Source organism: Parambassis ranga, chromosome 2 (assembly GCF_900634625.1).
Source record: "Parambassis ranga chromosome 2, fParRan2.1, whole genome shotgun sequence".
Lineage (NCBI taxonomy): Eukaryota > Metazoa > Chordata > Actinopteri > Ambassidae > Parambassis > Parambassis ranga.
In genome coordinates this window covers 19,507,507-19,532,408 of record NC_041023.1, presented here as the reverse complement: position 1 = coordinate 19,532,408, position 24,902 = coordinate 19,507,507, and the positions used below count along the sequence as shown (strand labels likewise).

Here is a 24,902-nt window from a genome sequence, read left to right as displayed (position 1 = left end):
TGGAGCAGAATGTTTTTATTTACAGTTCAGTTTGTTCCGTTTTCTGTGTAAACATAAGCAGTGATTCAGAAATCCCTTCTTTCAATCAAAACACAACATGAGATGTAAATATAATCTCTGGAATTCAGTGTCGGTTGGCGTGTGCGGTGCCAACACTCAGACGCTCCAAGAAGGGATTACAAAACAATCTCAGTTAACAGTAAGAGCTCAGATGTGATCGAGGACACCGCTATTATTCAAACCAGAGGACATGTTTCAGGACAGGCTTTTATTGTTTCAGATTTTTAACCATTGTTAATGATGAATTATTATCAATCTTATAAATCTTGTAAAACATTTTTAAACCAGTAATCTCCTGGTTTAGATTAAGAAAATAATCCCTGTTCAAGTGTTTGCACTTGATTACCACATGAAGTCATATTAAATGACCAAAGCCCGATCTGCACCAGCTCTCATTAGAACACGCCCCCTGCTGCAGGATGAGTCATCAACATGTTTTACATCATTTTCCAGGATAATTACAAACATATTGCTGCAATTAATTTGACCACATAAACAGTAGAGGTGGCAAAAAAAAAAGCAAAACACATGCAGAGATCTCAATACTCAGCCCTCTAGTGGAATCCTCTAATATTACATGTAAAACATACCCTATTTTCCAGACTATAAGTTGCACTTTTTTTAATCCTTTGGCTGGGTATGCGATTTATATATTAAAATATACAATTAGTTAGCCTTACCCTGACGTCCCATTACAAATAGTGGTAGCTGTTCTGTCCGTCTCCTTAATGCACAGCCACCACTTATAACAGGCTGTATCAGGATCTCTCCGTCTGTGTGTAATCAGGCTGATGGATAAACAAGCATGTTTGATTTATAAATGCCATTCACAGTTTTCGACATCAACGTTCATAAATTGAATGAAGTAAAGTGGAGCAGGACTGTTACACAGTGAGCGAATATGAACAGCTGCCTGCAGTTATTGATTTTTAATAAAGTTTCCTGTGTTTTGTTTTGTCCATTTTTATCCCTCTCGCATCACAACTAACTAAAAAAAAGCAGGTGAAAAACAGCTCCAGGCCTTCATCCACTCCTCTCCTGGGTGTCTCTACATCCATCCATCCATCCGTCCTGTCTGCCGTCCCCACCCTAATCTGTCATCCAACAGTAAGAACTTGTTTACGAGCACCCCGCCTCTCCATCTTTCCGTTCATCTTTCATTTCACGCCCTCTGTCCCGCCATCAACCATCCATCCGACTCTCATCCTCAAGGCCCAGCCGATGATGACTGCTCTCTCAAACATATTTTCTTCTTCATCTGTTCCTCTGCCCTCCCCTTCCCCTCCCTCGTTGTCCCTCTCCACCCTCTCGTCATTCTTCATTTCACCTCGAAGCCCAGCAGTATTAGTGTCTGCTTCAGAGCCGTCTCCTCCACAAACCTGGCGTCCACGTTCTCCTGCTCCTCAAACGGGTTCAGTGCTGTTTGGAGTTAAAGAGAAGAACAACTTTTATATAGACGGTGCAACACACACTTCCTGCTTTGCTGAGACTGCTGCAGTTTGACCAAACACGCACAATAAATACACACAATTCTGCCTTAATCCTCTAAAGGCCTCAGCATCTAAACCAGACACCACACACACACACACACACACACACACACATACCTTGTTCCTCTATATCAGAGAGTATTTTTGCCAGGTAGGTAAGAGGCAGAAACTCGGGTCTGAAGCCGGGCTTGTCTCTGCCGGTGAATTCAAATCCCTGAGGAGGAAGCCAAAACAAAAACACAACAGTGGATTCTGCAGCTCTTTTCTGGGATACATACATTCAGACAAATCCGCCCTAGCTTTAGCTCGTCTTACAGATAAAGTTTCCTGCAGTTTAACCTGCGATCTTTTACTTCACCAAATGTTTCAGGCTCTGTAGCTGGTGTAGCCCACACCCTAAAGTCACATATTTTGTAATAGAATTCTCCCTTTCAAACAAATCATTTTTATTTGAAATAAATAAATAACAGGAGTTGACCATTTAAAATGGAGAAAAGGAGAGAAAGGAAAAATATTCTGCACACAACTGATGTTGAACGCAATGTGCGTTCCAATTGGCCAATCAGTGAACTCCCTGAGTCTCAGGTGATGGGTCATGTAATTCAATTTCCGGGTATGACTTCCTGTTTACGTAGAGTTGCATGCTAGCGGCCTGGTGTCATCAGCCACAAATTGTGAAAGCAGTGTTGAATTTTATCACAGCAACAGGAGTTCTCTTCCTCTGAAATGGATGCGCATACATGGAGTCATTACTAAACCTGACCTGTGAGAGGCAGCAATATGCCATATGGCATATAGTCTGCTGGAAATAAAGAAGAAGAAGAAGCTGCCTGGTGTGAATTCTGGAGCAATTGGAGATCAAATCTATTGTCATCCGTGGGGTAAGACAGGAAAATAATCTTTTAAATGAAGTTATATTAATTTTTGATGATGTCTAACAGTTGCCGATCGTTGGAGTAGCGAGAGTGAGTGGCTGTTTTCTCTGACCTGGCGAAGTGAAACGCGGCAAAACTCGTGCATACTGTGACTCAGCGGTGAGTGAAAACACCCTTTAATTTGTTATGTTGATTTTAAGGCAGCTGATATTTATGTTTATGATGTTTATTTTGTTTGTGGTTTACAAAAGAAAATTATATTTTTCTAAACTGTATGTTCATTTCATGATTGTAGTAATTCAGAGGTCAATATTTAGTGCATTCTCTCATTGTTACCGGTGCAAGGAGAGATAATTAAACACGCTAAACTTTATTACCTCTCACTGAGTTTACTGCATTTAGTGCATATTTTTCACTACAGTAAAGAATTATTTTTAAAGAATTTTTCAAGTCTGTAAAATCATTTGTTGTTACTGAGTATTTGAACGTAATTATAAGAAGCACTTTGAATGTATTTACAGTTTCACAAATTGTTAATCAATACTTGAATTAAGAATAGAATAGTTTTTGAAAACATGATTTGAACCAGTTAATGGTAAATGGGTGTTACTAACTGAAAATAATTCATGGGAATTTAAGAAAAATAGATATATGATTCACTCAAACGGTGTGAATGTAATAAGTCATTTGATTCTCATTTGACCTGTTTATAGGTCAGGTTTTTTTTTATTGGTGACTTCGTTAAGAGGTTTCAGCTATGTCCCACGGCCTAGTTGTGCTGCCAACCGCAGTAGTGGCGATAGCGTGTGTTCGGTTCTCATTTCTTCTATCGAGGCTAGTACTTAGTCGAATCTATTTGAGAAGTCAGCTTTTAGGTCTATAATAGCTTCGAGAATTGGAGCATGGTTTAGTCCTTCAGCTCCTGCGCTGCTTGTGTCTTCCATGCTCAGGCTAGCTTTAGCTTCTCTACTTTCTCTACTTTAGCCCAAAATCAATCTTCCCTTGTAAAGATTTACCACGACCTTTGCTTGACTTGCCAAGTCTGGACGGCATAACGAGTCTTTAGCGGGGTTACAGTTTATATTACAATATCGAAAAAATTAACTTTATTGAGGAATTCTTGGCGTTGGTTTACAGAGACGAGAGGTGTGCGACCACCTAGTGTGCTGCCATACCAGAGGTCAGAGAACCCACATGACTCATTTAAAACAAATAACAGATAAGAAAAGTGCATTACATTCATGTAGCTGTTTGCTCCTCTTAAAGCTTACATTTAAACTACTAATTTTAACTGATTGGGAAACATCCTAACAAACACTGTAAATCTCCTGCTCAAGCAGATCTGGACTGAACTTAACAAAAATATCAACATCAAAATATTTTTTTCCTGCACTCTGTAGCCACTGGCCACTATTTACTTTGATGACAGCTTTGTACACTATAAGATACGATATTAGATTATTAGTTCCCCACGGGGGAAATTCACCTTCCGTTAGAAGCACACCCTAGAAGAAAAAAAAGCAGCAAAAAGAATAGAAAAATATAAACAATAGATAAATAAAATTGAATACACTGTGAATAAATGATTAAATAATTAACAGAATAGAACAAAGTGACTTCAGTACTGAATGTTATTGCACGTTATGATCCATTACGTGTGCATGTATTGTATGACAAAAATTATTGTCATATTGGCAGCACTCAGTCTATTGACCACCAGAGGCTACTTTAACATTCCAAGCTCTTATATGTACTATATCGTGTGAAGTTCACAAATAGCCCGAGGTTAATACCTAAATTACCTAATATTTTTATATAGATTTTAAAAGTTTCGTCAGCGCTCTGCCCTATGCGACTGCTTAGTTAGTCGCCATAACCGGATGTCTACTATTTATTCTGACAAGTTTTCCTATGCAAAAATATTAGTTTTAGTCCTGACAAGTCTTTCCCAGTATCCCTGCTGCTGTTTGACTAGTTTGAGAATGAGTTTGTTGGACTTCATTTCCCAGCAGCACTGTTCAGCAACAACATTCTGGTAAAGCTCCAGGTCGGCTCTGTAATGGCAACCATTTACTCACTGTAAATGACTGTCAGAGAAGAAATCACAGTGCTGACTTTCTGGGTTCACCAATATTACTCTTGCAACTGTACAGTTGACCGTCTGATACCAACATGCATGGGGGTGGTAACTTTTTGTTGGGTCATTGTTGTCTGTTCCATTAGTGCTGATGACCAGCTGTCTGCGGCTTTCATCTGCCCCTTCAGGTACACCATTTCCAGGGGGGTTTAAAGTGGCAGCCAGGCTAGTTGGTGGATACACTTCTATTGCATCCCTCTTCATCTCCTGCTCAGCTGGCTTACTATCAGCAGGGTGGGTGTTTTCCCAAACAGGTTTTTTTCGGGGCAACTTTAAGTGCTGGTGGTGCTTGGACTAGAGATTGGTTTGATACTACTGGTTTAAGAAGCTCTTCTGGATCCTCTGGATCCAACGTCCAGAGTAGCAAGCTTCCTTGCCTCAGCTACTCTGAAGGCTTCAGCCAGAGCTTCTTCCTCAAATTTGATCCTGACCTCCAAAGAAGACACACCATCTCCTGGCTATGACATGCAAGCAACCTTCTCTGCCCCCAGAGTGTCCTTCTTGATGCAGCGCCCGCAGCAGGTCGAGATGCTCTGGGTTTAACTCCCATTCCTGTGTTCAGGATCTCAGACTGGACTGGAGTTTTCATACCTGGCACCTTAGTGACCCGGACCATAGGATCAACAAAAACGGTGTTTCCTAGGCTGAAAACTGCTCTTGCTTGATGTTGCTGATTTTGGATCTTCTGGCTGATCGCTCTGGTGACCTTGGGATGCCAATTAGTCTCAGCATCAACTGGTTGGACCCGGCAGACAATGATCTCCACAGCCTGGCCAGACAGAGAGTGAAACTGCTCCGGCAGCTGGAGAATCTGATAAGATTTCACCTCCTCCTTGCCCACATCAATGAACCGAACAAAAACCTCTGTCTGGCACAGAAAGCATCTTCACCATGTGGAAGACCTCATCCTGCTCCACAGCATAAGAGCATAGAAAGATGCCATCTCAGAAGCCATTGTGTCAAATCCTTCATCCTCCCTTCTGATGGTACGACCGTAGTAAACAGATGCCGTCTTGATAAACAGAGGTACAACTTCTATGACCCCAGTTGCATGTTTTATTGATTTACCCTATTTAATTAATGTTTTATTTTATGAATTTTATTGGATGGTATTTTTACCACGCACTTGTTTTTTAATTTTTATTGTAAAGCACTTTGTGTGTTTAAAATATGACAAGGGGAGAGCTAGTTAGCTGTTAGCATGCTGTGTGGCTACTGACTACAAGAAGAATTGAGGACATTATCAGCTGCAGGAAAACAAATAAAAATAATAAAATGTTAGCTAGCCAGTGTGTTATCATGCTAACTTTATGCTTACTCTATGCTGACTGTATGCTAAGAGACTGATGTATGCTAAAGTCTGAGTCACAACACTGATGAAGATGACTTTGATCGATAGCATTATTTCTCTCTGGTCTGACTTTTTTCAGGTCATATTGACTCTTTTTTTGCACAGCTGGTTATTTACTAATCCGCAGTGTGTTGAGTGTGTGTGTGTGTGTGTTACCTTATTTTTGTTGTGCTTCTCCAGCAGAGTCCTGACATAATCTCTGGAGATTGAAGCTGAACTGACAGGATGATCCCACATATGGTAGATCCTCTTCTCCATAGGCTACACACACACACACAAACACACACACTAGAGTTTAGATTTTAGTCATGTATCTCATGTTGTCAAAATAAAAAAAAAACATCCCTGGAGTATATGAACATCTGTCCTTCTATATTTTGCCAACTGGAACGCCAAACCATGATTTGGGAGTGGACTGCTAATGAAGGATTCCACAGTAATAAATATATTTTAAATTAGAAATAATCTGGGCTGCTGTCATCTCAGAGGTGAGATTAAACAAATTCAGAGACTCAACATGCAGGTGCTGGAGGATTATTAACTGTAATGTTAATGCCTAATAATATTTTATGGACAAAATGAGCATTTCCACAGTGAATAATGGCATGTTTTATATGTAAAAACAATTTCTCTCTCTCTCTCTCTCTCTCTCTCTCTCTCTCCCTCCCTCCTCTCTCCCCCTGGCAGTGGCAGCCTCTGAGTATAAATAAAAGACTTTTCATATAAACAGTTTATCTCTATCACTACCTTATGTGATGTTTATTCAATGCTGTGCATAACATTTATGTAAGTGCATGCATTTACAAGAGTTGACGCAACTTTGTGCTGCAAGTGCGTCTGGAGGAATGTGAAGGGTTAATGGAATTCCTCAAGCACGCAAACAGTTGCAGTATATAGTGATCATTATGGGGTCCTGGGCTTGATCAAGGTACAAATCCCCCACAGTGTGTGTGTGTGTTGTACCTGCTACATTTTTCCTGCCTGCCAAACTCACCCAACAAAAATCTGACGGGCAGGAAACAGAGCACAGACACTAAACACTCAACATTCCTCCATCACAGCGCAGACGGAACAAACTCACACTCACACACACACACACAGAGCTACAACAGAAATATACTGTACTCTCATGGGAACACGTGGAAGTTACACAAGGGTTAGGCTCAGTCGACAACTATCTACCTCCTACACACACACACAGCAGCAGCAGCTGGTTACACAATGGCTTTGTGATTGGCTTGGGGGGACTTCACATCTGACCTCAGAGCGCATGCACTTAACATGTTATCATTTAACAATTTATACGGGCTCACATATTGTTATCAAATCCAAAGTTACTCTTTGTAAAAAAGTTGAGTACCTCAGGGAACCTCTTCAGTATGCTGAACTTCAGCCGCTCGTTGGCTTCACTGTTGTCCAGATCTGCAAACAGAGAGATGACACACGGTGTGATTCTGTACATTTTGTTTAAGCTGCGGGTCAGAATCATAAGAATCAACAAGCACCATCACTGTGATGCTGCTCATTGTTTGACAGTTGCTGTGTTGTTTTTATTTTAGAGCCATAAGTGGAGGAGACTGTGGATCTACAGAGGTACACCAAGCAGTATCCTCCAGAGCTGTCAACCAAAACCTGCAGTTCCACAAACGGCCACTTGAGGCTGGCTTTAATGTGAGGTGAGTCGATCCCCACAGACCTCCATGTTACAATGGTTTTGGGTGAAATGTCACAGCTAACAGATGTATGGTCATGACATTTGGTGCAGACATTCATGTGAACCCTTCAGAGAACATACACTGCCTCAATGAGGACAATACCTAAGACCTAAAGAGCCTTTAGTATAGTTTTTCTTTAGTATTCATGTGAAATGCTGTAAACTATGACTCTCAAAAGACCTGAATGATGATGAAATATTGATGTATTTATACATATATGCTCTTAATGGAGCACAGCTGCCCCACCAATCACCCTGATAAAAACACTTTAGTATTAGCTCTACATATTTGATTAGTCCTCTGGGAGGGGTGACACACACACACTGATACTTCAAAGTCCTGAAACATCCCCTTCGCTCACTTTGAAGTTAGAATGTGCTGCTTTAAATCACTTCATCTTCAGCCGTCTTTGTTTTTTGTTGCTCTGCTCATGACAAAGAACCATCAACATGAGAGAGTGATGAGGAAAAAAGGCAGTGGCCTCCGCGCCACAATGCGACCTCCATGATAACATGATGAATCATTTAATACGACCTGGACTCGGGTAAGCAGCAGAAAATGGAGGTATTGATTAAATTATGAGTTCTATTTAGCAACCTTATTGGATTTACCGCTCGGCATTAATAGAGAAGAGCCGATCCCAACAGCTTGATCAGACGCTGCGAGGAAGACGCTCTGTGTCCTGAAGTCAAATCAAGTGTGCGCTGTTGTCTCACACTGTAACGCCACAAAGGGCGTTTGCAGTTCACATCTGTGAGTGGTTAGAAAAGATGTGGGTGGTGGTGGTGGAGGAGCTCCAGAAATAAAATAAAAGGTCCTGGTAAACAAAAGTATTGAATCTGAATATAGAGACGTTTTTCTTTGTTTTTGTGAAGTCGATTCTCACAAGCGTCTCATTGTGTGACTTCCAGTATAAGTGACGATGCTGCCTGGAGGCTGAGGGGCAGGTGGAGGAGGTGGAGGGATCTACAAACATTGAATTAGATTATATATAAATGATCAGAGCTCTGATGGTGTGTGTGTGTTTATCTGGTTGTCACAGTTCCTGTGGGTTTCATGGGTTTCTGGGGTAATTCAGAAAGTAGTTCCACACAGCTGTGATGCAGGTTGTGGCGCTAAGAAGGTCAAACAGAACCCCACCAATTTTTAGTAAATAATTCAGATTAAAAAGCAAGCAATAAATTGAAAGTACGTGCATGTAGCGCTGCTACTGCTAATGTCAACATGCTAATAAGAAGTTATATAGTCATGTAATAGGACTGATGAAGACTAAACTGCGAAGACGACCTTGTCTCACACACCAGACCACAGACCATCAGACCACAGACCATCTGAGCATGATCAACAACCCGATGATCACGACAACAAGGTCACACGGTCTGGGTCTCTTCACTTCTCCACCATGACGTCTGGCAGCAGCTCCAACACCTCGTCCTCCTCCTTCCTTTTCTCCTCTAACTGCTCTTCCTCCTCCTCTTTGGGATCTCCTCTGACCTCCTGCCTCTATCCCTGGTACGTGGCCGCCGGCATGGTTCTCGCAGTCAGCTGCCTGCTCGGCGTCCCCGCTAACATCTCTGTGATAGTCAAACTGAGTCGACACCTGCGAGGCTCCTCCATCTCACAGCGCCTCTTCTTCAACCTGGCACTGTCGGACCTCCTCTGCCTGCTCTGCGTGCTGCTCGGCGGGGCCGTCTTTTACCTCGGACCTCGTTTTACGCATGTGGCCTGTCAGCTTCTGTTCTACTGCTTTGTGTTCTGCATCACTTGCAGTTCGAACATCCTGGTGCTGATCAGCATTCAGAGGTACTACCAGGTACGTGCCATTCTGTCATTAAACAAAAGCCGTAAAAGAAGAACAGCAGTCAAACTCTTTTATTTGATTTGCCAGGTTCTCCATCCTAACAAGTGGAACAAGGTGAACCGGATTTGGCAGCGGTGTTTGCTCTCTTCCGTGTGGATGCTGGCAGCCCTGGTTGCTCTACCTGCTGTGTTTTTACTACGAGAGGTACAAAGCCCTGCCAAGCAGACCTACGACGGTTCCTGCAGGGATTACAGGCTCACGCCAATGCTTGAAGCGGTCTACATCTCACTTGCAATCGTCAGCCATCTTGTTTTGCTGTCCTTCTACCTAATGCTCGTCAGAGGCGTCAACCGGATACAAATGTCTGACAAGAAAACGCCCAGAGTCACTCAGCTTTTCATCCGAATCATCGCCGCCTCCCTGGTCGTGGGCTTTCTTCCTCTCGTTCTTCGTGTCTTTTACGTGGCCGCGAGTCTCAGGCAGGCAGAGGATGAGCTCCATGTTAGCAAGATGCTGACGTTCGTGGAATGTTTTTACTTTTTTAACTTCTGCCTAAATCCATTCCTGTATTTTTTCGCCTCTCGACAAAACACAGGAGACAGCGCAAAGAGGAGGAGCCTCCTCATGCCTCTTGATGACAGCTGCTGATTCTCCAGATGTGGTTTGACATTTGCTTTTATATTTACTTTGAGTTTGAGTTCTTATTCTTATAGTTATAGTTCTTATTCTATCATCATTCATAAACTTAAATACAATATAACTTACTGTACCTTAATGCTATGCCCTGTTATTTACACTTTTTCATACAATCAATGTAAAACATTTTGGTTTTGCTCTTCTTGTCCACTGGCTGAACGATTGTATTATCAAGCTAGCTTGTGTTTCATCATGTAGCTGATTAGCAGTTCTGTGGCACTATACTTCCTACCTTCAAGCTACATGCTAATATCATGCTCCAAACTGCAAAGCTAATTTCATGTTTAGTAGGTAAATGTTCAACATTTCGGTGTAGCACATAATATACTATAGCTGATGTGGATCATAAATAAAAGTAGTAATGAGTTAATTCTAAATGCAAAATGCGAATGGACCAAATTTAATCCTTCAAGTAGTAGTAAATATTCTCATGGTGAGCCAAGAGTGAATATCAGAGGACCAACAAAAAAGTCATCCTCCATATTGTCTGCACAAAATTTCATGGTAATTCATCCAAATGGTGGACAGTAATATCAAAAATGACGCACCAAACACTGTGTGTGTGTGAGAGAGAGAGAGAGTACCTGTCATGAGACGAGACACAAAGGTCTCGGTGAGCCGCAGGAAACCGTGGTCGATGTACTGTAGAAAAGTGTGATGAGGGACGCAGCGCACGGCGAACACTGCAAACAGTGTGTGAAAGCCTGGAGGGAGACAGAAGGACAGAACACACAGGTTAGCACGTTATCATGGTAGCATTTGCTAATTTGCATTAAAGTTTTCAAACTTTTATTCACCAAACTGAGACGGACTGGGCATGCCCGCCGTGTTACACATTCACTCACAGTTACACACATTTATAAGGGTGTGCTGCCTTGCTGCGAGGACGGTATAGGATTCTAACCCACACACTTTTACTTACAAGTGACTAAACCATCATGGGACCATCATGTAACATGGGGGGGGGGTTAAAGCAGCAAACACTGAAAAATGAATTAAAATGATTGAAAATGAATTCACACTCTGCTTTCCCATGTCTGCACATGGCTAATGTTTAACATATTTTTGGTTACATTAGAGCAGGAGGGAAGCTGCTCTCTTTGTCCCTCAGCAAGAAACACACATTGTTATTCTGGCAGAGACAGACTGGATTATAACAGCTAGGAGTGTGTGTGTGTGTGTGTGTGTGTGTGTGTGTGTGTGTGTGTGTGTGTGTGTGTGTATGTGTGTGTGTGTGTGTATGTGGTACCAGGTGGGAGGGGCAGGCAGAGACCCTGGGTGGATTCCAGGATCCGAAACATGAAGTGAAAGACGGCCCACTCAGCCGGACTGCCCTGCTGCGTCCTGGAACACACACACACACACAGAGGAAAATTTGAGGAGATGTTATGTAATGTGAGCATGATGAGAGGTCATCAGCAGTTTGCACATTTGGAGACACACACACGTTCTGTTATATTATGCTTTATGTTAGCATTGAATAGGGTTACTCACAAGCGCAGAACACCAGGACCAAGTTTGTGCATCAGCCAGACGGACTCCAGCATGTGTCTGATGAGCTCCAGCTAAACACACACACACACATTTGAGTGCTTTGTGCTGGGGATGCTCGATTGAATTAAAATAAAACATTTTTCTCAACTTTCTCAACTTGTGTAGCTCAACTTGCGAGCATGAAAACCTCTGTATGACCCTCGCTTTCCTATTATTTTTATTTCCCCTGAAGAAGAGCAGGATGTGAACAGGAGTTTCGCGTCATTTCACCACACATCTGTCTGCTCGTCGACGTTCCACCGCTTGTCCAAACGTGCCCACCGCTGCCTGAACGCACTTCTTTTCTTTCCCTTAAATGACCACTCACTCATCTCCTGTACAAAAACAGGAAGAACCATCTGCCTCGTCCACATCCTGTGCACCAGTGGGAAACCCTCCGAATGCCAATCAGCAACATCCTCCACTGACCCCAGGGTGAGAATCTCAATTAGCTTCTCTTGTGTAACAGACAAGCCCAAAAAGCAAAAACAAAGGCGTTAAGACAAATTAATAATAAGCTCCTCTGATTTATTTAACTCTTTCAACATCCCTTATTAAATTTTTAACAATGTAACACTCAAAAAAGACTCTTTTTTTCTTTATTTATGCATTATTATTCAGATTTGTATTTGTTTTCTACTTATGTAGTCTCTTTTTTTCATTTTCTGTATTCGTTATATGCTAATGCTCTATTATTGATTACATTGATCATTTTTTATTTTTAATTTACATGTTTTAAGAAGGATCTACAGGCTAAAATATAACATAAACTTCAATATTTCCATCGTCCACAGACACAGTGACCGCATGTTTACCTACTAACAACAAAGGGGGGAGTTAATCTGGATGCACTCTGCTGCCTGACCACTAGATGTCACTACATTCATACATGCTGGTCCTTTAAAATATTACATTTTTGTGTTTGTGTTCTGTACAGAGAAAAAAACAGAGATTAATATTCAAACACAATCCATGAATTGTTTAGTTAATCTTCAGAATTATGAATTATGTATTTGTCTTTTTAACACGAGGTGGCAACTTCTCGAGAAATAATTAATGATTTAATTTTCCCACCTAACATTATTTTGCTGATGTAATCAAGTAAACAGTATAAATATGTAGCACTGTGTCAGATAAGTAATTTAAAGCCACAGACTCACACACACAGTAATCCCTGCGTGGCTTTCTAAATAGAAGAAAATCTGGAATCAGCGATTTGTCTTAATGAGCCTCAGCCCAACAAAAAGACTGGATTTACTTTAGTGTGGGTCTCCTGCTAACAGAAAGTTTAATAACCTTGGGTAGAGAACAACTTTTCTCTTTCATGAATAAGAATATTGCATCCTATTTTTATTCGTTGCATTATGCCTTAAGAAATTCATATTCTTTGCCTTGACATGGGCTCCGTTATAGAACACAATGCATCTGTGTTGTCTGTAGCGACGGGGACAGGACATAAATAACAATGACAATAATGTAGTTTGCAGCTGCAATCTATCATAATGCAAGTTTCCCGACTCTTCAGAAGCTGTAATCTGTTTCAGGCCCAACTTCTCCCCTGTGTCAATGTAACCATTAGCCTTAATAAACAGCAACAAGAAGGGGAGATGTTCTTTATTTGTTAGAGAGGAGTCAGAGTACCACCCAGAGTTTGTAAAGCATGATGTGGCTTTAAGTACACAGACGCTTTAAGTAAAACGTCCCAAAAGGCTGTTTCTCATGGGTCTTTGGGTGTTTAAAATAACTCTGTCTCCCAGAATAGGAACTTTTTTTTTAACTGGAATAAATTCAATGATCACTGTCTGCTGTGAGGCGCGCCTCTTCCCATTACCTTTCATTTTTGAGTCAGATTAAAACTCATGATTCTGAGCGATCAACCAATCCAGCTGTGAGCAGGACGGTTTGTGTCATTTTAAATTTCATACAATCATCCTGCTCTCTATTCATTTCCAGCCTTACCCTTGGCCTGGTTTAATACATTTGTGTTGATATATATGCTGTAGGTCTGCTTTCAGTTGCACCAAACTGTGGAGGCATCTTACCTCCGAGGAATACTAAACAGCTGACTTCACAGATCAGGAACCTGCATAAGGTCCAGAGTGGGTATGTCTTTTCTGCTTGGTTATTCAGATCCCACCTGTGCAACTGTGCTATAAAGCACATCCAGAAATTCTAATGAACTCTTGGTTTGTGTCTTCTTTAGTCGTAGTCACAGAGAAGTGTGTGTGAGTTGTTTTACAAAATATATCATGGTGACAACACCTAAACATATAGTTCTCTTTGTGTCCTTACAAACCTTGCAGAGACAAAAATAATGCCCATATTTTCAAATGATTGATCCCGATACAGATCAATTTGCCCTATGTCCTTGGCTTATTCATACAATCACTGACAGAGGTTGTGTGACGTGCAGTGTGATCCATTTTGTTCCAAGTGCCAGGCTGAGCAGCCTAGGGTTGGAAAGCCACGGTCCCCTTCTCTGGTTGCCATCCAAATCACACTGCACCACACTCCTAAGGCCTTTCTTGTGGGTGGTGTTTCCACAATAAGGACAAACCCATGTCACATTTTCCCTCTCCAGTGAGCCCCTCCTCAGGCCCTGGCTACCAGGTGGGGATTATCTCCTGGCTACCCTGGGAATGCCTCGGCATCCTTCAGGATGAGCTGGAGGTGGAGGTGGCAGGGGAGAGGGAGGTCTGGGTGTCCTGCTTATAGGCTGCATAACACATGTACGAATCATGGTCTCCAGGCAGACTACATTTAGAACAACTGTATCTGGCCTTGTTCACATCTACAAGGGAGTGTAAGGTACATGTAGCCTGGGAGGCAAAACCCAGGGCTAAAACTTTCTTTCACTTTCTGCTACACTTAATGGCACACCGAGCTAAATATGAACCATTGTTTCTTAGTTGGATAGTTGGTGCACATGAATGCACACTATCATGTCAGTGTCTTTATGTTACTCTACTACAATCAACAGGTGTCTGCAGCATCACTCAAAGTCTGCGACGGGCCAAGTATAGATGTCTTAGCTGCAGAACTGATGTTTGTCCTGATGTCTCCCAGAAACCTCTCTCAAGTGTAAAACCATTGAGTTAAAGTGGAGAACGGACTCATCATCTGTTCCACTGAGCTCACCTCGCTGTGAGTCACTTAACCTTTCCCTAAAAACATTAAATAAATATAACTTTAAAAGCAACGCGTCTTTAAAAAGGAAGGAAAGGAAACAAAGAGTTCCTGGACCGCGCTTTATCACGAACACATGCAGGATACCAACCAGCTTGGCGACGAAGTTGACGACCAGCGAGTCGATCTTCTTCTTCCCCAGGCGAGGCAGGTGTCTGTTGAGGTGGTCTCGTAGCTTATCGACAGTCTGCAAAACCAAAAAAAAGATTATTTTCTGTGTTAGGCTATAGCCTAGAGTGTGTTTCAGCACAGCCAGCGAGGCAGCCAGCAGGGTCAAATCAAGTTCACATGGAAGAAAGAGGGTGAAGAGTGAGGGAGATGAGTGAAGGACTGAAAGCAGTGACAGCTGATGCATTTTAGTTAGAAGGACAAGGGAGTGAAGAGGGGAGCAGAAGAAGAAAAAAAGGAGTGACAGGAAAGAGGAGGATGAATAAAAAGAGATGTGGTGGAGGGAATAAAGAGGGAAAGACAGGAGGACTGTGTCATTCTAAGAATAGCTGAGGGACCGCCAGCATCTCCGCTGAACTCCATTAAACTGAGTCTATCTGCTCTTTAAAAACTATGCTGAGCAAAGAGAAAATGGGAGGATATGAAATTGTCCATCAAACAGCCTACAATAAAAAAAGAAGCAGGACGGGGACCTTAAGATGCCCTTTTTTTAAAAAAGTGTCGACTCATCTGAAGCATAACAGGAGCTTCACCTTAAAAGATGGCTGTGGTGGGAAATAATCGGTTGTCAGCGTTTCACTATGGATTTTTTAGTGCTCTATATATCACTGCACACTAAAGCAAAAAAAACAACAAATCCACCTCCAGGAGCTGTTAAACTGTTGTGTATCAACAATCTGGGACACTCAATCGCATTGCTTTACTGTGCATCTACAGTTTAGTGACAGCAGAGAGAGAATACACACAGATTGTGCGACATTATTCAAACTGACAAAAAATGTGAAAGCGGGCGTTTTATCACTAAACAATCCAGGCTGTGAATTTTATATTCTGCTCCAGCTCTTTGATTTTGAGTGACGGGATGTTTAACCGCTGGCTTTTTAGAAGGATGAAGGACTTTTGATGTAGATCTGGATGGAAGGAGTGATTCTACATTCTACACAGTGGACAGGCAGGCCAGTATATTCTCTAGCTATACTTTATGTATTTGACAGAAGTCTCACCAGGCCTATGAGTGCCCTCTGTTGATGGTCCTCCTCCTGGAAAAGTGGCACCAGCTTCTTATCTAATGGGAAAGAACAAACAGTAAAAAGAGAGCTTTGAAGAAAGCTTTGATGCTGCAGCTTTGACACGGCGAACGTTACAGGTAGCCTCAGGTGTGTCACGTCATTACACGGGCCATCAGCACAAATGGAAGACGCCTTGTTTATGACTTCAATAAAAACAATAAATAAAAGCCAGGAGAGACTGTAAGATGGATTCTTTTGGAATACATCCTCAACCTCAAGAAGGGGTTGTGAGGGTGCACTCCTGCTGTGTGTGTGTGTTGCTGTGTTTTAATTCAGTCAGTGGACCACACAGCTTTAGCTTAGTTAGATGAATGATGAATTATTACACACACACACACATGAGAAGCCGGCTTTTTGATGTTACAGTGTAGCATGTTACAGATATAAACAGTGCTCTCAGCTAGCTGTGCTGCCAAGCTCACTGTAGTTACGCCTGTTAGCAGTTCAAAGTAATCAAACTGCTTTAAATGTACATATTTTTTTGCTTTCAGCTGATACTGTAGCTTCACTGGTGCCACACAAATGCACGCACAAGCTTTCATTTATTTACTCAAAGTGCACTCAAACCATCAAGTTATATTCATGGTTTTATTTATCTACTAAGGATAATAAATATTTACTAGTTTGGCTCTGAAAAAGTATTTTAAACCCAAATCTACTTAGTTGTTTGTAAACTTTTGTGTTAATAAACATTTTTTCTTTATAAACATTTAAACCGTGGTGGATCTTAATCCATCTTTATCATTTTTACAAGATATATATGTGAGTGTGTGTGTGTATATGACACATTTTATTTATTTATGACACAATTTCCTGTGTCCACTTTTTTTGGAGACATGGACATGGGCGGGGCCAACATGGCTGATCACAGCTGATTGAGAACACCTGGATGAACACGCCTCATAAATGAACCCCCTGAGAACAGCGTTGCTGCGGCCTTCTGACGCAAGCAGCATGTTTGGTGAGGTTGTTGCACACACAGCCAACAAACTAACTAACTTTAAACTCACATGCTAACAAAACTAATAGCCGTACTAGGACACTGAGCTAAATGCTAATTTAGCATGCTAACATGCTCAAAACTGATGCTATGTGGTTTGTTGTTAGCATGGTTAGCATGTTATGATGCTAATGTAAACATACTGATGCTTTACTATCAATAATTACATGATCTAATATCTAAATGCTGTGTCAGTAAAAATGGAAAAAACTGTCTTAACCTAAAGTTTGAGGCTAATTTGCTGATTTTATTATGTGGGATTTCCATGAATTTGAGCATTTGTACTTTGCTGTCAAGGCACTTCTACTGAAGTAAATGCTAGGAAAACTTAAATAAATAAAAATAACTTTCAGCTAGTTCTGGGAATGCGATAAAGATGTGTGGGAGAAAGTGGGTGTTATGAGCTCATATGTGCAGATTAATTTAGGTAAGAAAAGGTCTCATGTTGTATTTGACACAAAACAGCTGGAGTCATGAAAGAGGAGAGACAGGAAAAAAAAAACAGGAGAGGCAAGCACCAAACTCCTCGCTGTTATGTAATTTTTGCATTCTTCATCATTCTTCTTGTTCTGTCTTCTTTCACTGTATCCCCACCAAGCCACCCACCCACCCCCACCTTTCCTCCCTTCCCTCGTTCTCAACCTCTCCCTCCAAGATAAATTAGTGTGGTGCTTTTGTTGAGCCAAATTCTCCAGTGGGCATGAAGAATGCAGCCTCAGAAGAACACACAAACACACTCGCACACAGTTCTGTGTTACGGTGGAAGCCGGGGTTGTTGTTATGTACTCGTGCACATTCACACCCTGTGTACAGTGTACCTGTGTGTTATGTTTGTGTGTGTTAAGTGTGCTTACCAAGACACCAGGTGTCCACCATTGATAGAACTCTACAAAATAAGAGGAAAAGCTTTGTGTGAAAACAATCCCTCAAGCCAGCATTATAATAAGAGTCTTACTTTTTATGCTCTAAGCCGAGGCAGTGTAACACTACAGTGCTGCAGTCGACAGCAAAAAAAAATATATTCTGAAGCTATAAAAACTAAAACAAAGTTGGTAAGCAGGTTATGAAGTTTAGCTGGGAGGAAGAGAAGCCAATTATGAAGTAGAAGGCAGGAGGTTTGATCTCTGGCACAAGAAGGACAGGGTCTAATTCACCTTTATAGCACCGGTCCACACAGGTCCACATCACCGCCGAGTCATTTCATCATTAACTGTTTGGGGACTGTCATAATCTGACATTATTTTACTGTATTTGTTATCCCAGTGGAGTTTGACTTTTAAATGGAGGTCTATGGGGACTGAGATGCATTTGGAGTCACCATCTACTGGTCATTAAAGGAACTGCAGGTTTCAGGCACTTCCCCTAAATGTCACCACCACCTCTTGGAAGTGAAAATGCAACGGTTAAAATAAAAATATAAGATCCTGAGGCAGAAAGCCTTTGTTAGCAACACATCTCTCCGATATGTGAGCTTAGACATAATATAGAAAATAAGAAGCTGCATGTAATGTGTGCTGCAAATCCTAAACCCAAGCTACCTGTCTGAAGTAAAGCTACAGGAATCCAGAGGATATAAAGTCAGCTCCAGGTATAGCCAAGGGTGGAGGAAGTACTGAAGCTTGGTTCTTAAGTAAAAGTACAAATACCCAGCAAAATATATACTCAAGTAAAAATAGAAGTGCTACATCAACATAAAAAACAGGCATTCAGCATTTTTACTGTGTAAGTATTCCTGCTGTAGATTAATGTTAATCAGACATTAATGGATGGATTTGTGTTAGCAGACAGTAGCTAACTAGTTAGCTAACTGAGCCAGAGCATCCCGGCATCACGGCTGAGGCTCATTATAGAAACCCAGCTGGCAGCGTGACACCACCTCCATGCAGAGTCTGACCTCACATCAGTCCAGCACTGTGTTTATCAAATGTAACAACTACAAACACTGTACAAATGTAGTGGAGTAGAAGGTATAAAGTATGCACTATTCTTTTTACCTAAGTAAAGTATAAATACATAAAAATGTACTTACAGCAACAAAGTACAAATACTTAGTTACCTCCACCACTGGGTACAGCAGTGTGTCATCAGCATATTGATGCTATTTAATGACCCACTATGGCAATATGTGTAAAATGTCACTGTGGGAGCCAAAAAAGCAGGAAGCTTTCACTGCCATGTTAAACATTTGTGTTGCCATACACACTACACTATAAACACTATGGATTTAAAGGGTGTAGGAAAATGGACTTTTCACTTACTTCAGAGTGTTTTGTCGCAGCTACTTTTCAAATCTTAACAGTTGCCCCATCGACTCTTCAAAAACTAGGACGCAGCGCTACAATCTGCTACCCATACGACCTTTACCAAGATGGAGCCACTGGTGTTTGCAAGCCTTTTGAGATTTAAATGTTGACCTTACAGCACCTCATTAGAGAAAACGATGTACTTTTTTTACAACAAACACTAGAACACAGTGCACTTTCTACCCTCCTGTATGGGGACTGCGAGCCTGTAGCACATTTCTTAACAAAGCTCCGGTGGGAGGCAGACCTACTTCTTTGTGTTGTCCTCCGTGTGATTCATGCGACTGGAGGGTCTCCTCTCAGACCTCTGAAACGAGCAACACCATCATAGGAGGGCTGAAAATACGCTCCCATTGTTTGACAAAAAAACCCTCAGGTATGCAGGCAAGGACACAACCCCCCCCCCCCCCCCCCCCCCCACATTAAGTAGCATGTTGAAGCAATTACGAGAGACAGCAATCAACTGTTTGAATACTGAGTGATGGCACTCACTCACCAGTTTGTCCCAGTCGGCCTGTATGTGTGAGGTTTTGTATCTGGGGTTGGGAACAGCATCAAGATATTTTGTCCTCTCTGTGTTCCACTGCAGCTCTGACCAGAAGCCCTGGAGACTCCTGGCCTGAACACACAAACACACACAGAAACCGACAGTTACAACTACAGAGACAAAACAAGGACACTGCTGCAAAACCACTGAAAGGTAATTGCATCTAAACTGCGCTCGAGCAGACAGTGTTTATAGAGTTCCATTCATCGCAGAGACGCCGATGTTAGAGATATTAATGGGATAAGAGATATTTTAATATCTATGCTGCTACGACAGTTTATGAGCACTTATACTGTGTTGTTACCTTCCCTTTGAAGACAAGTGTGATATGCAGTTCAGTGGTACAACACACACCAGGGACTTCCAACAGACACGCTGGGATCTCCTAGAAACCATAAGAAAACTATCATTAGTTCAATTATATTGTGTGTTTGAGTGAACAATGCTGCAGTCTCTGACCTGACTGTTACAAGTGTGTGTGCTTAATTCCAAATATGTGGACTCATCACTCACTGGTAGAAATAGACTTATTTTCCATCCAACTACAAGCTTCTTCTTCCTTCCTTTCCACTGCTAGGTTTGACCTTAGCCCACAGTCTTCCTCAATTTCATCCCCATCCAATTTACCTGTATGTATAATTTATAACTGCATGCTTTTCTCGGCTGTTTTCCATGTAGTTGCTAGTTTCCCTGTTTACATAAACATTAGCAGAAATCAGCTGGATGGTCCATGTGAAACATCCACTAGTTGATTTCATGGGGACCAAAGGCCTACTGCAAGTATTTCCTCATCTGTATTCATACACATACATGCCCTTTTCAATACATTTCTGCAATTTGATGGAATGTATGCATAAATGTGTGTGCGCACGTGGTACCTTCTTCTCGAATACAGAGGAGTATGGCAGGACTTTATCCAGGCTGAGAGACTTCTTGTAGCTTATTCTGTACAAAGAAGCTGTGTGAGAGAGAAGAAGAAGAAACACATACTTTATGTTCTCAGTTTAATCATGTGTATGCGTGGTTGTTAAGACTAATGAAGCACTTGAGCCTGTGTCCCACCACTATCACTGTGATATATTAGCGGGCACACAGTCGAGTTATGTATCATTTATTAGGTCACCATTATTATCTTCACATCCTGTACTGTAGCACCTGTGTTAATCTGAACTCTAAGAGCAAGTATTGCAGCATCTATAAAATGCAAATTTATGCAGAGTTCCTCCACTATCTAATGCAATCATATACTCCCTGGGTGAACTGTTCTTTCTTTAAAAAAACGGAAATTAGTATTATGTTCTGTTCTTGTTCTTTCCTTCAACAGAATGTCTGACAGACATACTAATGTGATGTGTGTAGGCTAGGATTTAACCATATTTGCACTGTTTTGTTTGAGTCTCTAAGGTCTCAGAATAATCATTTTCTCACTCCACATACTTGAGAGGGGGGGGAAGAGCCAAACACAGTTGATGAAAGAATTCGCCATTGTGTAGACAAGATGTAAGCAGTCCAGTAACCACAGACATAAAAAAGGCCAGAGAGCTGTGAGACTGTAAAAGGAAGAAGAAGTGATACTCAAACGGGAGGAGGGGGGAGGAGGAGAGAGGGGGAGGGGGGGAGGAGGCAGGGGGGGTTCTTGATGTGTCCACTGACCTAAAATGAACTCCTGGATCTGATCAAAGGAATCCCAGGTGTTCACATTGTCACACAGCCATTCAATGATCTGGACACACACACACACACACACACAGGGAGAGAGGCATTAGTCAGATTGACTACAGCTGCACTGAATGTCATGTTTTAGACTTTCTTTCAATGTGAACAATCCACTCTGCTACTCCTCAGAGGATCAGTTCCACACTTGATATGAAGCTGAACCGAAGGGTTACGACCATTTGTTCTGCCTGCTGATGTTCTGCTAATAGATAACAGAGTCCAAAACCTTTGCACACAGTCGTGTGTATTTTGTATTCACAATATTGAAACATAACAATACTAACTCATCTTTATATACTTATGAAGCAAAATACTTTATGCACAAAAAAAGATGAGGTAAAGGTGAGACAATTAACTCTTGAGTACGTACTTATTGTCTGGCTTTAAATAATTAAATGTTAATAAAATAAAATATTTGATATTTGTGAAAGTGTTTGCTTTAGTTGGATGAGAAAATAGCTACCTGTGTGCTAAACAGGACACTAAAGCTACCCAGCAACCTGCTAGCATTAAAAGGGTCATTAAAAAAAGGAGGGTGACTGTCCTGGTTTGTATGGCCTACCTGCTGTCAAACTAATTAGGATAATCCTTTATTTAAATCTTATTTAGTCCTTAATCTATCATGTTTGATTAATTCTTAAAACAATACATAGATAATTAAACAGTTTCTGTTCTAGAGCTTTCTAAAGTTTGTCAATACTTTCACAAATAACAGTAAAACTCATTACATGCCTCAGGTGTACTCTTTATATGCTAATTAGCAAATGTTAGCATGCTAGCTGATAATATTTTATGAATGATCTAGCTTCAGTATATTTGTGTAATGCATCCCATTAAAATGCAAATTTCCTGAGTGGAAACTGCTGCCAGTTCTTACTTTAAATACATCTCAGTCAGTCTGAGTCCAGAAACATTAAGTCGACATTAGTGGGAGTAAAAAAATGAGGCGTTCTTAAACAATCACCTTTACACTGATGCTGCTGGCCCCATTTACAAAGAATACAAATGTTATGTGTGGTGTCCAATCTCCCAGCGCTAGCTGCACTAATGAAGCTGGTGACTCATTTAACCTCTAAAGAAAGAATTTATTGCAATCTATCAGAGCAGCTGGAACATCTTAATTTAGGTATAATACTAATGGAGTCTGAGTCATAGTCAGCACTGTGCCCAAACTAAATATCTGTCCTTTCTTGGTCTGACTGTCTGATCTCTGCACACTTGTCTTCTCTTTCATCCTGTTTTATTATCCTGTCTTCTGTCTGTCTTTTCCTCTTCTGTACGGCTGCTGTCTTCCAACTCAAGGTTGACACCTATCGCACCCACACAGAAGTGCAGAAAGTAAAGTGTGCATTTTCTGCCTCTTACCTTTTCATTTCCTTACATCCACATGATGAATGACTACATTGTAATATACATATCTGCATTCTCTCTTTTTGTGCTCTCTGTACCTCAAGGAGAGCTCATTGATGTTGAAAACCTAACAAAACTTTACTATCTCTGCTTTAAAGGTCAACATTTCTGCCCACTAACTCCATTATCCTGTCTGTATCTGCACCTTCAGCTCCAGGTTCGGGTCATTTCCCATGTAGACCAGCAGACAGTGGAGGGCAGCCAGGCGCTGTGGGTCACTCTTACCACTGGGACACCTTGAACAGAGGTAACGAACAATAAATTTTACCTTTTACAACACATGAGCATATACACACAGAAACCCAGAGAAGAAGATACAGCCAACAGGCTGGTACTATATTGTGATATATGTGCTGTTTAAAAAATGATTTAAAAAATTGGTGAACAGGATGAAAAATTGTCCCAGAAGCAAATAAGGAGAAGAGCTGCTGCATCTTTATCGAGCTGGACGGTGTCTGCTGGCAGAGACCCAAGCTAAAGCTAAATGTATTCTGGAAACACTCTGCAGGTGCACAAACACAAAAATATCTCCTGCCTACCTATACCCTCCTGTTCTCTCAGGACTCACTTCAATGTGTGTGTGTGTATAATAACCCTAAAGCACATATGGGTCCTCCACAAAAAGCTCACCTAGAACTTGTGTCTGATCGCAGGATCCGCAGCAGGTAGGCAGGGTTAAGCTCTACAGCGTGGATCCTCCCCGTAGCCATGTCCAACAGATAGCCGTTACACTCTTCCTCTGCGTGCAGCACTGTGATGTTAGCCGCCTGACACTGCAGGCCCAGGTTCACATCAGGACCTTAATGGATAAGCCGAATGGATACAGGGTTCAGTCAGGGCTACTTTAGTGAAAGGACATTTGAATTTCACCGTGGATTAAATTACATTGGGTGTTTGTGTCTTTTTGTATGTGCATATACGTGTGCTGTGGTTTAAAACCTTGTCTTACCAGTGAGGAAGAGGGAATGACAGAGCATCTCCTGCTGCCTGGTGTTGATACAGTGGAGGAAATATCCCTGCAGATACACCAGGATGTAGTAACCTACATGTAACAGAAGCACAGCATGTCTTATGTACAGCACACATTTGTGAATACATACTTATGTCTGCTCACTGACCTATGGGGATGAAGAGTGGATGGAGCTGTGTGGCTTTCTGAGGCGACTCGTTGCCTCCCAGAGAAACTCTGAACTTCTTATAGCAGTCTGCAGGAAGCGAGGAGAACAACATGTGTCTCCATGTGCTCGGCTAACAGTTAAATATGCAGTGAGAGCCAGGAGAAGTAATTAGCAGATGGAGCAACACGCACCTTTGTGAACTAAAACCAGAGCGTAGATCAGTTCCTGTTTGTCTTTGAGAGGCTGGCTGTAGCACACACACATGCTTCCTAAAACATGAACCAGTTACCATGACGACATTTATAAAGGACAAACCAATCACTGGCTCTAAAGAGGAGTTCACTTTCTTCGTTCATGCTCAAAAAAGGGAGGGTATTGAGCTGCATGCGATATGCAACCTGACCACTAGATGTCACCAAATCTCCCACACTGGCTCTTTAATTTCCTAACAGTAATGTAGAAAAACAGTATACATCTGCAGTCTTTAAGTAATGTTATGTTATGCTTTTCTCATGTAGTTGCTAGCTTCCCTGTTTACTTGACTTTAAGCTATGTGGAAAAAGTACAGTAGACATCTGCAGACTTTAGTTAATGTTACTGGATGTAAGTCAGAGGGAGGAAGTAAGTTCTGATCGATTTACATGCAGCTTGAGGCAGACTTTACTCGCATTAAACCTTGAAAGAATAATTTCATGGCTGTGCAGCTCATCTATAATGAATGTAATT

At 41.5% G+C, this 24,902-nt stretch overlaps 1 protein-coding gene across 1 annotated transcript in view; it reads right to left on the bottom strand.

Moving 5' to 3' along the window:
* Window positions 1–24,902, bottom strand: part of gsap (gamma-secretase activating protein) — a 28,947-nt gene continuing 4,045 nt past the window's right edge. Inside the window, exons 13-32 of the mRNA XM_028396597.1 lie at window positions 24,368–24,445; window positions 24,177–24,263; window positions 24,008–24,100; window positions 23,689–23,857; window positions 23,204–23,294; window positions 21,586–21,655; window positions 20,811–20,890; window positions 20,237–20,317; window positions 19,882–20,004; window positions 19,637–19,692; window positions 17,937–17,968; window positions 16,017–16,078; window positions 14,936–15,031; window positions 11,620–11,690; window positions 11,375–11,469; window positions 10,710–10,829; window positions 7,274–7,335; window positions 6,070–6,174; window positions 1,668–1,764; window positions 1–1,479 (exon numbers count right to left, since the gene is read on the bottom strand). Of these exons, the coding sequence (XP_028252398.1) occupies window positions 1,379–1,479; window positions 1,668–1,764; window positions 6,070–6,174; window positions 7,274–7,335; window positions 10,710–10,829; window positions 11,375–11,469; window positions 11,620–11,690; window positions 14,936–15,031; window positions 16,017–16,078; window positions 17,937–17,968; window positions 19,637–19,692; window positions 19,882–20,004; window positions 20,237–20,317; window positions 20,811–20,890; window positions 21,586–21,655; window positions 23,204–23,294; window positions 23,689–23,857; window positions 24,008–24,100; window positions 24,177–24,263; window positions 24,368–24,445 (1,769 nt within the window). The 3' untranslated portion in view covers window positions 1–1,378. The remainder of the gene's footprint in view (window positions 1,480–1,667; window positions 1,765–6,069; window positions 6,175–7,273; window positions 7,336–10,709; window positions 10,830–11,374; window positions 11,470–11,619; window positions 11,691–14,935; window positions 15,032–16,016; window positions 16,079–17,936; window positions 17,969–19,636; window positions 19,693–19,881; window positions 20,005–20,236; window positions 20,318–20,810; window positions 20,891–21,585; window positions 21,656–23,203; window positions 23,295–23,688; window positions 23,858–24,007; window positions 24,101–24,176; window positions 24,264–24,367; window positions 24,446–24,902) is intronic.